At 31.7% G+C, this 14,938-nt stretch overlaps 1 protein-coding gene across 1 annotated transcript; it reads right to left on the reverse strand.

Annotated features, from left to right (window-relative positions):
- Positions 1 to 875: 875 nt before the first annotated feature.
- On the reverse strand, positions 876 to 9,875 carry LOC134705748 (uncharacterized). Its single transcript, XM_063564467.1, has 5 exons — positions 9,723 to 9,875; positions 3,985 to 4,555; positions 2,964 to 3,143; positions 2,237 to 2,517; positions 876 to 1,401 (listed from the first exon to the last, which is right to left on the reverse strand). The coding sequence occupies exons 1-5, from the start codon at positions 9,830 to 9,832 to the stop codon at positions 876 to 878; spliced, it is 1,668 nt and encodes a 555-aa protein (XP_063420537.1). The 5' UTR covers positions 9,833 to 9,875.
- Between the last annotated feature and the right edge of the window lie 5,063 nt (positions 9,876 to 14,938).

Here is a 14,938-nt window from a genome sequence, read left to right on the forward strand (position 1 = left end):
GCCACTTTAATTTAAGACGGAATCAGTCTAAAATTTAACTAAAATACTAAAATTATGAAGATTTCAGTAATTTAGTATGACTAAAAGATGCTAGTACCCCATATATGTGCATTGTATTGTAAAAACAGCCCCTATTTATGTAGAAGCATTCTACTTTCCAGTAAATAGCTCAAAGATTACATTTTCACAATTTTGTAAAAATGCTATAGTTTGGGGATAAAAAGGAGTGTTACTGAACCTACTCCTTTGATAATTATCATAATAATATTTGGTAAGGAAGTATCATTTAAACGTTCCAGGTTAGATTCGAGTACCAACAAATATAATTAAACCTGCATGACACTTTTAATTATTGTTGCGTAAATCTAGCCGTAAGTATTTTCATTTTTTATTGCTTCATAATACCTCATTTCGTGGCTAATATAGCTAATTATTTGGTTTAAAATTTACTCTTTGTTGAATGGCGTACGGTACTTTCTGTTGTTCTTATACTTGTCCTTCAGTTTTAAAAAAAATAGTTGTGTTGTAAGCAATACTACTACATCCCATTACTTTAATTTGACTAAAACCAACATAAGCGTACCTAGGTATGTTTAAAAGAATTGCTTTATACAAAACGAATCACCCGGGTTAACCGTACAGCTGTTAATTCACTTATAAATAAAATAACATTGTCAAATGTATTGATGAAAATTGAAAACATATCATCATCCAATGAAATTTGTTTATAAGTTCTATACTAAAAAAATGTTTTACGCTGAAATATTTCCTTACAATGCACATACATTTTATTTTCTCGAATGTAGAATTAAACAGTGTTTTTTAAACGACAGATATATAAGTTAGATTTTTTTGTTTTGTTCTAAAAACATTACTTAATGTATAGAGTTTGCTCGACTTAAACTCTGTCTTTGATTCCCACTTGACAAAAAATCTAAACTGAAGTCCGCCTTTGAAATTTCTCCTCTTCTTTGGTTATCCGCTGTAAATTCTATAATAGCATTCGTTGATTTGCCCATTCCTCTATTTAATTCTACAGGAAACAACGTGTTATTTTCTTTCGTAACATACATGAAGAAAAGAAATGGATGATTTTTTATTCCAGGTTTGAGTCCTAAACAACCAGTTGGCCGAATTCGAATCCTTTGATGTGGAGGAAGTAAAATATCACCAGATTCAAAAATAAGTTTGTGGTCCTTGTGTTGAGCAATTATGTCATCAGAATTTCGTTCCAAACAACACTCAGCTTTAAAATACAAAGTTGTATTATTTTTTTCGTAATAAAATAATAAAACTTTGCACAACTTTCGATTTCCGTAAATCAAATCCAGTTCGTTTTTTAATGTTTCTGCAAAATTTTCATTTTCCGTCTTCCCACGTTTTATTGCAACAAATGCTGCCCTGAAAAAGAACAATAACGAGAAATAAATTCGTCTGTATTATGATTTGATACGAATCGAGACAGTGAATTTAAATAAATTGTATGGTATACTTTAACGAGACAGGAAAAGGATATACGTAGATGAGACAAAATATTAATTACATTTTTCTATCTTGTTATCATGAAGATGCTAGTTATTATGAAGACGTAATTAAAATTTTAACAATTGTAAATGTTAAAACACAGGAAAAGTATGTTCTGGTCAACAGAGGGTCACTGCATCAAACGGTTTCTGGATATGACGAACAAGACTAGCGTACATATCATAAAATAATTGTCGCAAGTCTGCCAAATGATAAAAAAGGACTAAAATGTAAAACATACCAATTTGCAATTTAAAGCCAGAAATAAAAGAAAAACAACGGCAACATAACAAAAACAAAAGAGATGAAAAAACAAACAGCTGTCATAAAACTCTACTTAGAAAACCAAAGATTCATCAACAAGCGCTAACCAAATATTCAAGTAAAGGATGGGGTTACGTTATATTTTGAATATAAACTAAATAGTTTTTTTGTTTATTGATAAATTGCATATATTTGTAGATTTAAGACAAATATTTTAACACATCACTCATAATCTAGTAAGACATTTTTTGTTACTTGTTGTATAACATTTAATTTGTCCGATATTCATTTCATCATATAGTGCAACTAATATGTGTTAAACAAAATGTAAAAATCATTTCCAAAACATTTTATATGCCTTTTTATACTTATTCTCTGTTCAATATTTACATAGACATGGTGATCAATAATGGTCCTTTTAAAATAATATCATAATACTTATAAGTACCCATCATAACCTTCCACTTTTCCGGTAAATCGTCCTGCTGTCACCCTTTCTGCTACTGTTTCTAGGATAATAGGTTTGTCATCTTGGTAGCCAACGACCTTAATGTCAAACTCCTCAAAATCAGAACCTTGGTCGTCATCATACCTGAGTGTTCCACTTAAATGCATTGGCTTTTTAAATTGTGATTTTTCATAATTCAATCTGATTTTGTCGCTGACAGATGCAACCAAATTTTTGGCATTTACTGAGCGTTGAACATATTCCTGGTCAGGTCTTTGTATCTAAATGGTCAAATAGAATTTAGATCTGATTATAACCTAACGCAATGACAGCATGATTTTCTATTATTTTTCTAAATAACTAAAACATTTTTTTTCAGGTGTCGGATTAACCAAGGTACATGTATTGTTTTAAAATCAAAAGATAACCAAATGGAATAACAGTTTTAATCAATTCATGTATTGGTACGCTTAATAATGTATTCTTACTCTAAGAATACTTATGAATATATTATGGTGTTTTTATCATTTTCTTTCTATATTTAGTGTTGTTTTTTTAAACTTGTATGAAATTAATTATAGTCTTAAAATGTTGTCTATACCGTACAAATAGAATTGAGGTTTCTATGCTTGTTTGTGTCTTTATGCTACGCAAGGCCACCATATTACTAATGTCTTTATTGATTTGAATATTAAGTCTTACAATTTGTTTTACAAATGTACTATACCGAATATTTTAAACTTTGTTCTTTATCCACACTCCCTTTGTCAAACTGTAGTATTAGTCGACCATCTTTACCAGTAGAAATAGTTGTCCCAGATGGCTGTACAACATTTTCCATTATCTTTGGGCCATAAATTATTCCAAAACTCTTCATTCGATTGCAGGTAAATTCGACATATCCATTCTGAAGCAAAACATTGTTGTTCTCAATATAGACATTGTAATGTTTATTCTAATTTTTCAACGACAACCATGGCATAAACTTGCTAGGTATGTGCTTTGTATTACGCAATATCCATACAACAGAAATAAGTAGTTTGCTGACCCGGGAAAAGCTTGAAATAAATAACCTTGCATAAGACAGAAAATTACAAATACTTTTTCGCGCACAATATGATAAGCATGCGTAACATCAATATAAATGAAAAAACAATCCAAAACCAATTTACGTTTCCCCCTAAATATCAAATTGAGGCAGAGGCGGATTTCGGCGGCAGGGGGCCGGGGCCCCAAAAATTGCTTGCTTATATAGGGAATCACTAAAGCGTCACTGGAGCGGGCCCCCTACTAGGCAGTCAGTGGGCCCCACTTATGAAAATTTCTAGATCCGCCAGTGGGAGGTTACATATACAATACTTTGGCCAATTGCTCTAGGGTTAGAGTTTATTCAATTATTCAGACCATTTCAAATCCAAATGTATCATTATTTTTTCTCATCTTCAAACCAATAAACATCATTGTATAGCAAACAAAGCGTATTGTTTCATTTTAGTTTCACCAACTTATTAATATTGATGTGGTTGCTCTTGCATTGGTTTATGATTTCTTCTGCAAGTCTAGCAATACATTATTCGTGTATTTGCAAAAGTAGCTTCTATAACATTTAGCATGCGACAGATGGACAAACAAAGTCAAACCTATACCTCCTTCTTTTTGACCGGTGATGTAGGTACATTGATTTGTGTATCACTAGTTAGACTCTTTAAAACAACCTACGGTGTGTATTAAACTTAAAGAAATATTACCATCAAAGATGCGGGTATGGCCCTCCAAGTATTCCCAATTTCTACCCATGCCCAGTAAGTATTTATGTCCTTGTCCTTAATAGAGACAATGTTTTCATCCACCGGAACTTGGAAATTAACCTTCCCATGGTATTTATCAACCAGAGCAAATGAGCACTGCTTCTCCTTAACAAGTTTCTTTTCGTCTGCATTGGTGATGTTTTGCACAGCTTTGGTGGCTGCTGTTGTAGAGAATTTATAAATATCTGTCACAAATTTTACATTCCTTTGGTTATGTGGTGGTGGTTTAAAGTTTTTATTTCGCTCTTCGTTGCTCCAAACAGTTGTTTTATATTGTCCTAAAGGCTCCGTTAGTTCTTCTGATGTTTTAACTTTTATACCATTTCCAACATCTATATGTTGAAATCGTTCGTCCTCATTATCTTCTTCAGAACTATAATAGTCGTTTAAACCCTCGTCAGAATCAGTTTCAAAGTCGCCGTCATATGTATCACTAGCAAAATCATCAGGACTGTATTCATCATCCACTTCGTCATTAACAACAACACCGTCTTCTTCGTCTCGAATTGCTCTAAAAAGTATCAAATTTTATTCACAAAATACTCTTTTTACAAATTGTTTTATATCAGATGATCTTTGATTACCGTCACAGTATTAATAGTTATCAAAAGTACCAGGATTATAATTTTATACGCCAGACGCGCGTTTCGTCTACATAAGACTCATCAGTGACGCTCAGATCAAAATAGTTAAAAAGCCAAACAAATACAAAGTTGAAGAGCATTGAGGACCCAAAATTCCAAAAAGTTGTGCCAAATACGGCTACGGTAATACTTATGCCAGATATTGTATACACCTAATTTTCGAATGAAGTTTATTGTTAGTTGCATTATTTCTGGTTTTATTTTAGACACCATTTTTTATTTTAATTAAACGCAAATTCTGAATAACGATGCTGCTAATAATATCGATAGTTATCAAAGGTACCAGGCTTATAATTTGGTATGCCAGACGCCAGAGCATTGACGACTCAAAATTCCAAAAGGTTGTGTCAAATACGACTAAGGTGATTTATGCTTATGATAGTTAAATCCTAGCACGTCAATTAATCTATTCGTTTGCAACAGTTAAAAATACCATATAATTGATATACATGTCAACACCGAAGGTCTGACTTCATGGCTTGGGATACCCCTGGGGACGAAACGTCCACTTGCAGTGGCATCAAACAAGTGATGTCAATAGTTATCAAAGGTACCTGACTTATAATTTGATATGGCTACAATTTGCGTTGAAACAAATTTCATTTAAGACTGTAATATTTAAAACTAACATTAATTGTACAAATATTTTTCGAAACATTCAAAAGGGGTTGGAGTTGACTTCTCACTTCGCTTTAGATTTTATCGATATCATTAAAACAAATGTTATCACAAGACTTCGTTCAGGATAATTTATTTTGATTCAATCTGTATATAATTTTCTCTGTATAAATTTGAAAACGTTAGCATATAAACATTTTTCATGTAAGCTTTAAAACTACATACCTTTTGTGGTACAATAACATACGTATTCGATTACTGAATTAGTTTAATCAAAGCGATGGTTACTTAACAACGTGGAAACCAAGAAATGTTACTGATTGCTTATTATCTAACTGATATCGCTAAAATAAAGTGTTAATACTTCGGTATGTACTATGAAAGATAAAATTCCAAGAAAACCTAATGGTTTTAAATATTCATAAGACATAAATGAAATGGTGTCTCTTCAGACCATTGTCGTCATATTAACACCTTCGATTGACACTATACTCGTGTAAACTTGATTTTGTGGAACTATATCAATCTACAAAGAAATTACATTTTTGTACATTCACATGTAACGTCACTTGTTCGGTAATAATGCCTGCTTGGCTTCACAAAATAATTAGCTCTGAACGTTTACAATGTGCACGTATAAACCAAGGAACGCACTTCGGACACATTACATCAACATATTGTTATTCTCATTTCTTAGAATAGTAACACATCGTTATTGATTATTTTATAATAAGGCTTTAATGTAGTTCTTTAAGCCTGAAATAAGAATAATCATAAGTTTGATGATTTTAAAACTATTGGTTCGATGCCACTGCTGATAGACGTTTCGTTATTCAGTATATAACTAACATCGTCGAATACGTGCTAGTATGAAATAAAACTACGAAATAATTTTTCTACAGCATACATAGATGGCCAAAGCGAGATTTCGAATAAAGTTATTTATAATGTTCTTCAACATTGAGTTTGATTTGGTCCTCCATTATATTTTATGGACAGCGGAATATATATGGCGTATATACAAAATTTAGTCCTGGTATCTATGGTGAGTTTATAAACTACTGTTGCCTTTATTTAGACAGTAGTGTGTATACGTATTAAGCCTCAACTTTTAATGTAAAATATGTATATTTATTTGAAAACTTCAGGTGTTATACATGTATGGACAAACTGGACCTAACAAGGATAGTAAAATATATATTAGGTCAATAAAATGCAAAATGGAAACGGGGGATGTGACAAAGATACAACAATCAGACTAAAAGGCTAAAGTCTAAGGCCATGGTACGGGGCGCCGAATGGGACTCTTGTGGTTTTGTACAAAATTCAATTCTGTCATAACAAAATCATTTTTGTCTTACAAAACTATGTGCTACAGACTTGTTTTGTGAGAACTTCAATTTTGTGATGACAAAATTCATTTGTGTAGACAAAATTCATTTTTGTCATGACAAAATTCATTTTTGTAGACAAAATTCATATTTGTCATGACAAAAGTCAATTTTGTCTTAAAGGTATGCAAATATAAACATATTTGCATACAAAATTGACTTTTGTTACCTGATATGGAAATTAAATCACAAAAGTCAATTGTGTACGGTAAGATTCAATTTTGTGAGACAAAATTGACTTTTGTGAAACAAAATTAACTTTTGGGAGACAAAATTGACTTTTGTGAGACAAAATTGACTTTTGTGAGACAAAATTGACTTTTGTGAGACAAAATTGACTTTTGTGAGACAAAATTGACTTTTGTGAGACAAAATTGACTTTTGTGAGACAAAATTGACTTTTGTGAGACAAAATTCAATTTTGTCATTTTTGTTGAGACAAAATTCAATTTTGTCATTTTTGTTGAGACAAAAGTCAATTTTGTCATTTTTGTTGAGACAAAAGTCAATTTTGTTAATTTTGTTGAGACAAAAGTCAATTTTGTTAATTTTGTTGAGACAAATATCAATTTTGTTGAGACAAAAGTCAATTTTGTTAATTTTGTTGAGACAAAAGTCAATTTTGTCAATTTTGTTGAGACAAAAGTCAATTTTGTCAATTTTGTTGAGACAAAAGTCAATTTTGTTGAGACAAAAGTCAATTTTGTGACGACAAAATTCATTTTTGTGATGACAAAATTCATTTTTGTGATGACAAAATTCATTTTTGTGATGACAAAATTGACTTTCGTGAGACAAAATTGACTTTCGTGAGACAAAAATCAATTTTGTTAATTTTGTTGAGACAAAATTCAATTTTGTCAATTTTGTTGAGACAAAATTCAATTTTGTTAATTTTGTTGAGACAAAATTCAATTTTGTCAATTTTGTTGAGACAAAATTCAATTTTGTCAATTTTGTTGAGACAAAAGTCAATTTTGTCAATTTTGTCTCACAAAAGTCAATTTTGTGTAACAAAAGTCAATTTTGTGTAACAAAAGTCAATTTTGTGTAACAAAAGTCAATTTTGTGTAACAAAAGTAATTTTTGTGTAACAAAAGTCAATTTTGTGTAACAAAAATCGATTTTGTATGCAAATTAGTTCACAGAAACCAAACTAAACTAATTTAAATACAAAATTGACTTTTGTCGCTCAATTTTCAAATTAGGTAACAAAAGTTAAGTCTGTGTAACAAAAATGAATTTTGTCATGACAAAAGTGACTTTTGTCCGCTGATAGATAATTTTGTATGACAAAATTTCAAATTTGTAGTATGATACAAATTTTGTTAAACTGAACTCATTTTTGTTGAACGAAAGTCACTTTTGTCCGTACAAAATTGAATTTAGAGTACAAAACCACAAGAGTCCCATTCGGCGCCCCGTACATGGAAGGGTCTTCAAGACATACAGAAAATCTCACAAAACGTATAAAAGTTCACACTTTGTTTGAGATAGTCTACCGTGTATGTCCTGCTAAATGTATTCTTTTTTTATTATCTAAAGTATAACAGTCTAGAGTGGATGAATATCATATCACACTCGATGCAATGGTAGAATTCATACATACATGTATCGGCTAATATATTATATAGCCTGAAAAAGAAAAATCACAAAAATACTGAACTTAGAGGAAAATTTAAATCATATCGGAATGTCCATAATCAGAAACAGGTAGTTAGTGTACAAGCTATTTGGTGCGTACTTATAGCTTTTCTATTTACGTATCAGGAAGAAATTGATAATACCTTTCGGATGAGACTTTAATTACGACAATGGAGATGATTACTATTTTCTCGTTTTTCTCTTCAGCGACAGTCTCTAACACCTGCATAAGTTTATCGTTGGTCAGAATGATGAAACCTGAATGCCAGATTTGCGTTCTCTTAAATCAACGAATGCGACCTATAATCGTTTGTTCACTTGTTATAATAACATTAACGGTACCAATTTTTCTGCACCAGATGCGCATTTCGACAGTACATGTCTCTTCAGTGATGCTCGTGGCCAAAATATTTGATTTCCAAAGCTTATATAAAAGATGAAGAGCTATAATTCAAAAGGTCCAAAAAGTGTAGCCAAATCCTAAAAGGCATCAGAGCTTTGCATGAGGGAGATAAGTGTCGTGTCGGGTGCTTTTAGAGGAGTATTATCTGTTTACTTATCTGAGACACCCGAGTTCCTCCAACGTATACTTTTAAAAAGTAAAATCACAAAAATACTGAACTCTTAGGACAATTTAAAACGAAAAGTCCCTTATCAAATTGCAAAATCAAAAGCTCAAATACATCAAACAAATTGACAAAACATGTCATGTTCTTGACTTTGTAGAGGTATGTTCTTATATTGAAAATGGTGGATTAAACCTGGTTTTATAGCTAGCTTTACTTCTCACTTGTATGACAGTCGCATCAAATTTCATTAATGACAACGATGAGTGAACAAAACAGACATAAAAGGTAAAACTGTAAAAATAAAATTGTCAAAAAAAATATGGTACAGCAGTCAACATTGTGTTATACTCTTCTTTACTACAAAAACAAACAAATTTGTAACAAAGAAGCACAAATTTGTAACAATGAATAACAAAAAGACATACAGATAAAACACATTAGAAAAAGGAAGACAAGAATATAAAAAAATTTGCCATAACCCAATAACAAAATGACGGGATATATAAGTGTAGAGCCACGTAATATGTTTCACAGAAACACAAAAAAGTCATATAGACAAAGAACATTAGCAAAAATGAAAGACAAGAAAATAAATTTTATCATAGAACAATAACAAAATGATGGTTTCTTTCTCCTATTTTCATTGTAGTAATGCTGTCTTTTTTATGAAACTTATCTGTTTATGATTTTCCATATGATATTTGAATTTTCCCTCTCTCCTTTTTTCTGGAATGTTTGACAAAATATAGCACAGTATTTAAATCTAACACACAATTACCCAGATTTAAAAAAAAACACATTAGATAACTTACTGTTGCACCATGTACGGCTGGTGTGATTTAATTTGTCCAAGACTTCCTTTAAAATTAGATCTTGGTGTTTTAACAATTTGTCCAGGTTTCCTAGTCGAACTCTCCGCCATTGTATTGCAATAACTTTTTTTCTAACTTTCTTTTCTTATACAATTGATAATACTGAAGTAGCAATTGTTAATAAAGGGTTTAAACGTTATTAATCAATTTTATATTTAGCCTTATCTGTTTTAAATGTTTGAACAAACCATGATAGATTGTATATGCTCTCAATTTATATACTATTGATTTCTACAGATTAAATATTATTAGAATTTAAGCCTTTGAATTATCCCATAGCTTGTAAAAGAGGGACGAACGATAAATTGCATGCGATTAAACAATGAAGAGATATAATATTATTATATTATATAATCATAAATCTTTTTTTCGAGATTTTGTGGGTCCAAAGTGCTTGTTCTGAATGACTTTTATTGGCGCTCAAATCCCCAACATAAAAGTCAATAAAGTATAAATTCCTCAATACGAGAGGTGCTTATAACCAAAAATATTCATTTGATTGAGTATGAACCTTAAATGTATAATGGTTCTTATATAGATGATTATGTAATAAGACATGAACATATATTAAAATTAACTTATTACTACATTATCATTACACATCACTGCAAAACATAAGAAAGAGAGCATAAATATAACTATAAAGAAGAGGAAGGAGTAGCGAATTGGTGCAATCAGGAGGTGTTGAAAACATAACATACAAACTAACAAACAAAATTTTTACTTGGACTTCAAAAACTGTTCATTAAAACATAAGTGAAAGTTAGTAGCTAACGTCTCTAGTTTGGATTTTTTTTTTCGTAAGAGATATGAAAGCAATTTGAAAATTCTTATTATTTGTTATTTCTTTTGCAGTACGAATGTCTCTGTACTAAAGTATATGACAATAGTTAGTATTTGGTTGTTGTTGTTTTTTAAACGCTATTGATTTGATCATCAAGGATGAATCTTTTTTCCCCGACGAAACGCGAGTTCGGCGTACATATCAGTTGTTGCTGCTATTAAAACAGTTTGCATTTTTTGTCGACTTTTATATTAATTTTGATGGGTGTTCTTGCGTGTGTTTGAGCTGTTTTTCATTCACGTAGTGCTGTCATTTGAGCGATATGTTTTACATTGCCATATTAGCGGAAGGTTTTAATAGCCATACAATCAGGTTCAACCCACCATTTTTTTCTTAAACTGTCCTGTACCATGTCAGGAATATGGCAGTTGTTATGAATAGGTTCGTGTTTGTGTATGTTGGCGTTTGTTTTTGTTCCTGTTGTTCCTATGTTTTCCTCTTATGGATGATGTGTTTCCCTCACTTTTAGATTTGTTTTTCTATCAACCGATTGATGAATTTTAAACACCGGTATATTACTATTGCCTTTTTCAATGCTATCATTCATAATGAGTTTATATACAGGGATCCAGTCGCCACATAAAAACATTTTAAATGATTTTAGAAATTGTTGTATATTAACAAGTTTTCTTGTAATGAAAATGATATCAATCAAACGTATCGGATAGCATTAAATACAGTTAAGTTTTATTTCGAAACGGTTCGAACGTTGTCGTCTGACACAAATCGGCAAGCTTCAGCAGATACAGTTCTATCCTAAAATGTTTTGATCCTTATGATTTAAACCAATCGAAGGTCTTTTCACGCGAAATCACTTAAGATAAGAAAACTTGGATAAAAACAGTACTTCCGATCTTTCCTGAATGCTTTTCACACACTGATTTTGAAAATACAATGTTTAGACTTCAATTAAGGGAGATCATAAGCAACTTCTGGTTAAAGCAAAGCCGCTTCTAGTGTTAAATACAAGCTTCCTTTACGCTGATTAAAAAAAAATATGTAGTTTCTATATACTTTTACTTTGAATAAGGGAGATAAGTTGCTACTTCTGGTTTACAAAAGGGTCTTCTAGTTGACATTTTCAGGGTTATATAACTTACCCAATGCAAAAGAACCTGGGGCTTTATCATTTAATAATATGAATCTATCAAATAAAAAGTTCAAAATCTAGAAAGTAAAAATTTACCTTTACGTTCACTATATATGGGAAATTAGTTCCATTTCTACAGCTAATTTTAATTGTAAGAGGGAAGAATACTCTACTGAAATGAAAGCGCACCATATTAAACAAAATATATATGAAACAAAATTTTGCAACAAAGCGTTTAGTAAAATTATTTTGTCAATACCCCATACGGTTTCTAAAAAAGCAATGACAACAGATATAGGAAAATGTGGAATGAGACAACTCTCCATCCAAGTCAAAATTTATCAAAGTAAACCATTTTGGTTCAAGGAACCGGACGGTCTTCAACACGGAGCCTAGGCTCATACCGAACAGTATATAGAGCCACATATAGAGAGCCGTGGTGTAGTGGTTAGTGCATCGGACTACTAACACAAAGGTTCCTGGTTCGATTCCTGTCTGGGATGAAAATTTCAGGGACTGATTTTCGGCTCTCCCTTGACACCATTGTCGAGTATGGTCTTGAGGAAACGATGATAGTCCGTCGGAAGGGGACGATAAATGGCTGACCCGTGTTAAGAGAGAGCCATATCTCTTGCACGTTAAAGACACCCTTGTAGATTTCGAAAAAGAGTAGGCTAATGCCGCTACAAGGCAGCACTCGCACCCGCAAAGTGGAAAGGGATTTATATAAGTTGCAAAACTTGTTTCCCAATCCACTATTATAAATAAATATGTTTAAACTATACCGAACAGCAACCTATAAAGGGCCCCAAAAATTACTACTGTAAAACCATTCAAACGGGAAAACCAAAATCAAAATTAAGAACAATCCAATATTCGACAATTCTAGTTTAATGCTTCAAATACACAAAATCGTGGAAAGGGTATCAGACAACTTTGAATTTCAGAAAAAAAGGGAATAAAAATCATGAAACAGTTTGAAAGACATGACCATGCTAACTGAGGGCAGATCCTAATTAGTTGCAGATATAGAGAAGATAACAGAAGGTATAGACTTAGTTCAAGGGCGCGAAAAATAAATATCGTTAGCGAATGCTTCCGAGTTAGGATGGCGTGAAGTACAGAATACATTCCGACTCGTAGAAACGTATGAATATACCCCAAACAAAAGGTGAAAGAAAGTCTTGATCGAAAAAGACAAAAAAGCGCACAAGAACTATTTTATTTAACGAAGGTAAGAGCGTTGACGACAAGAAATCAACCTACAAGCCTTGAAGATTTTTTACTTGTGGAAATAGAGGTCATTGGAGTGATAATTGTCAAGAAAATAAGTACATTTAGTTCATATATCAATTTGATCTCTCCTGAAACTGTTGTTGACACCTTTTCGTAGTCGTTTAAAGATCAAGTTAAAAAAAAATGGGGAAAAAAAAATACTAGATGTAATAGAGTACGATTACAAAATATCGTTCAAACCAGAACCTGATCGTTTACATATTAGAAAATAAAACAAATCATCATTACGTGAAGACAATATTTATTACGCATTATAACAAAATAAGATGTGAAAAAGAGATCAAACTATCAGGCACCACCATTGACTTTAAACCAAATTTTACCACACATATATCAAACATCTGCAAAAAAGCATCCACACAACTAAATGTCTTAAAAAGACTTGGCAAATACTTGAAAAACTTGAAAAACTAACAATATATCACTTTCTCATTATGTTAAACTTTAATGTCTGCTCATTGTCATGGCAATTTTGCAGCGAGGCCAACACTACAAAAATTGAAAAATACAAGAAAGAGCACTGAGGCGCTTCATTTACCAGGATTACAATAGCACATATGAAGACTTACTTCTAAAATCAAAACTGCCATCACTTAAAGTAAGACGCCTAAGAACCATGGCAATAGAGGTCTTTAGAACAGTCAATTATGAATTCCAGTATATCTCCATGATCTTATAACTATTAAAGAAACAAATTATTCTTTCAGATACCAAAATTTAGCTGAAATACCTGCCGTAAGAACAACAAGGTATAACTTGAAATCTTTCAGATATTCTTCTGCCAAACTATGTAATGAGTTGCCAAACCACTTTAGAACTAAAACATCTTTAACCCAATTCAAGAGTCTAATAAACTCATGGAATGGGCGGCAACTCATGCCATTGCAAGGCATGCGCTTAGTTTTTATTTTATATGTTTTATGTTACAGCTATAAACATAATAGTGCTGCTTTTTGTGATTGTTTGCTTATCTCTTTTTATAATTTGTGATTGCTGTGCTTTAATATTTATGTTGCTTTTAGCTTAGTGCACATGCATGTGTTTGATATGCAGTACTTAAATTAGTTTAGCTTAAACGTGCATGAAATGTATGTTCTATGTCTTTTAAATTTTAATATTAGTATTGTGTATGATTATTATGTAAATGTATGTAGTTGTCGGTTTTAAAAGCTGAGAGAGCTGATGTTATTTGTTATGAACCATGCCGACTGTAAATAAAGTTTGGAATTGAATTGAATTGAATAATTTATATATCATGATAACTTCTCTTACGTGTTAAATGGATAACATTTAGGGGACGACTCATTGATATTCGGGTCGAGTGGCACAGGAGAATTTGTTATGGATTGTCTTTTAATTTTCATCTGGTGCTATGCACGTATATTGGTTTTAAAAGCTGAGAGAGCTGATGTTATTTGTTATGAACCATGCCGACTGTAAATAAAGTTTTGAATTGAATTGAATAATTTATATATCATGATAACTTCTCTTACGTGTTAAATGGATAACATTTAGGGGACGACTCATTGATATTCGGGTCGAGTGGCACAGGAGAATTTGTTATGGATTGTCTTTTAATTTTCATCTGGTGCTATGCACGTATATTGGTTTGCTGCATGAATTTTTTTTTCACTTGTGTACACACACGTACACACTTGTTTCCGAATTCTGTGATGCTAAAAAAAATATTCCTTTTAGTCTTTTTCAATGTTATTTGTTTTCAGGTCAATTGAACAAGGCTCAGAACATTTTTCAAAATCATTCCGCAAAAATCAAATGATAGTCATAACTTTTTTCAAAGGATCAATATATGAGTCCACCACGATCGTATTTAAATGTACAGGCTCTATAAATAAAAGCACCGTAAAAAATGGGATGCGATATCTCTTATTCTTATTAGAACACTACAGATACAGCGCTAGAAAA

Source organism: Mytilus trossulus, chromosome 2 (genome assembly GCF_036588685.1).
Source record: "Mytilus trossulus isolate FHL-02 chromosome 2, PNRI_Mtr1.1.1.hap1, whole genome shotgun sequence".
NCBI classification, from domain to species: Eukaryota; Metazoa; Mollusca; class Bivalvia; order Mytilida; family Mytilidae; genus Mytilus; species Mytilus trossulus.

Bases quoted from the DNA above. Each gene is read 5' to 3' on its own strand.
- LOC134705748 (XM_063564467.1), bottom strand. From the start codon at position 9,832: ATGGCGGAGAGTTCGACTAGGAAACCTGGACAAATTGTTAAAACACCA. The intron at 2,518-2,963 runs GTATAGTACATT...TTGACCATTTAG, and splicing joins AACAAAGTTTAAAATATTCG to ATACAAAGACCTGACCAGGA. The intron at 1,402-2,236 runs GTACTTATAAGT...GTTCTTTTTCAG, and splicing joins AAAGTGGAAGGTTATGATGG to GGCAGCATTTGTTGCAATAA.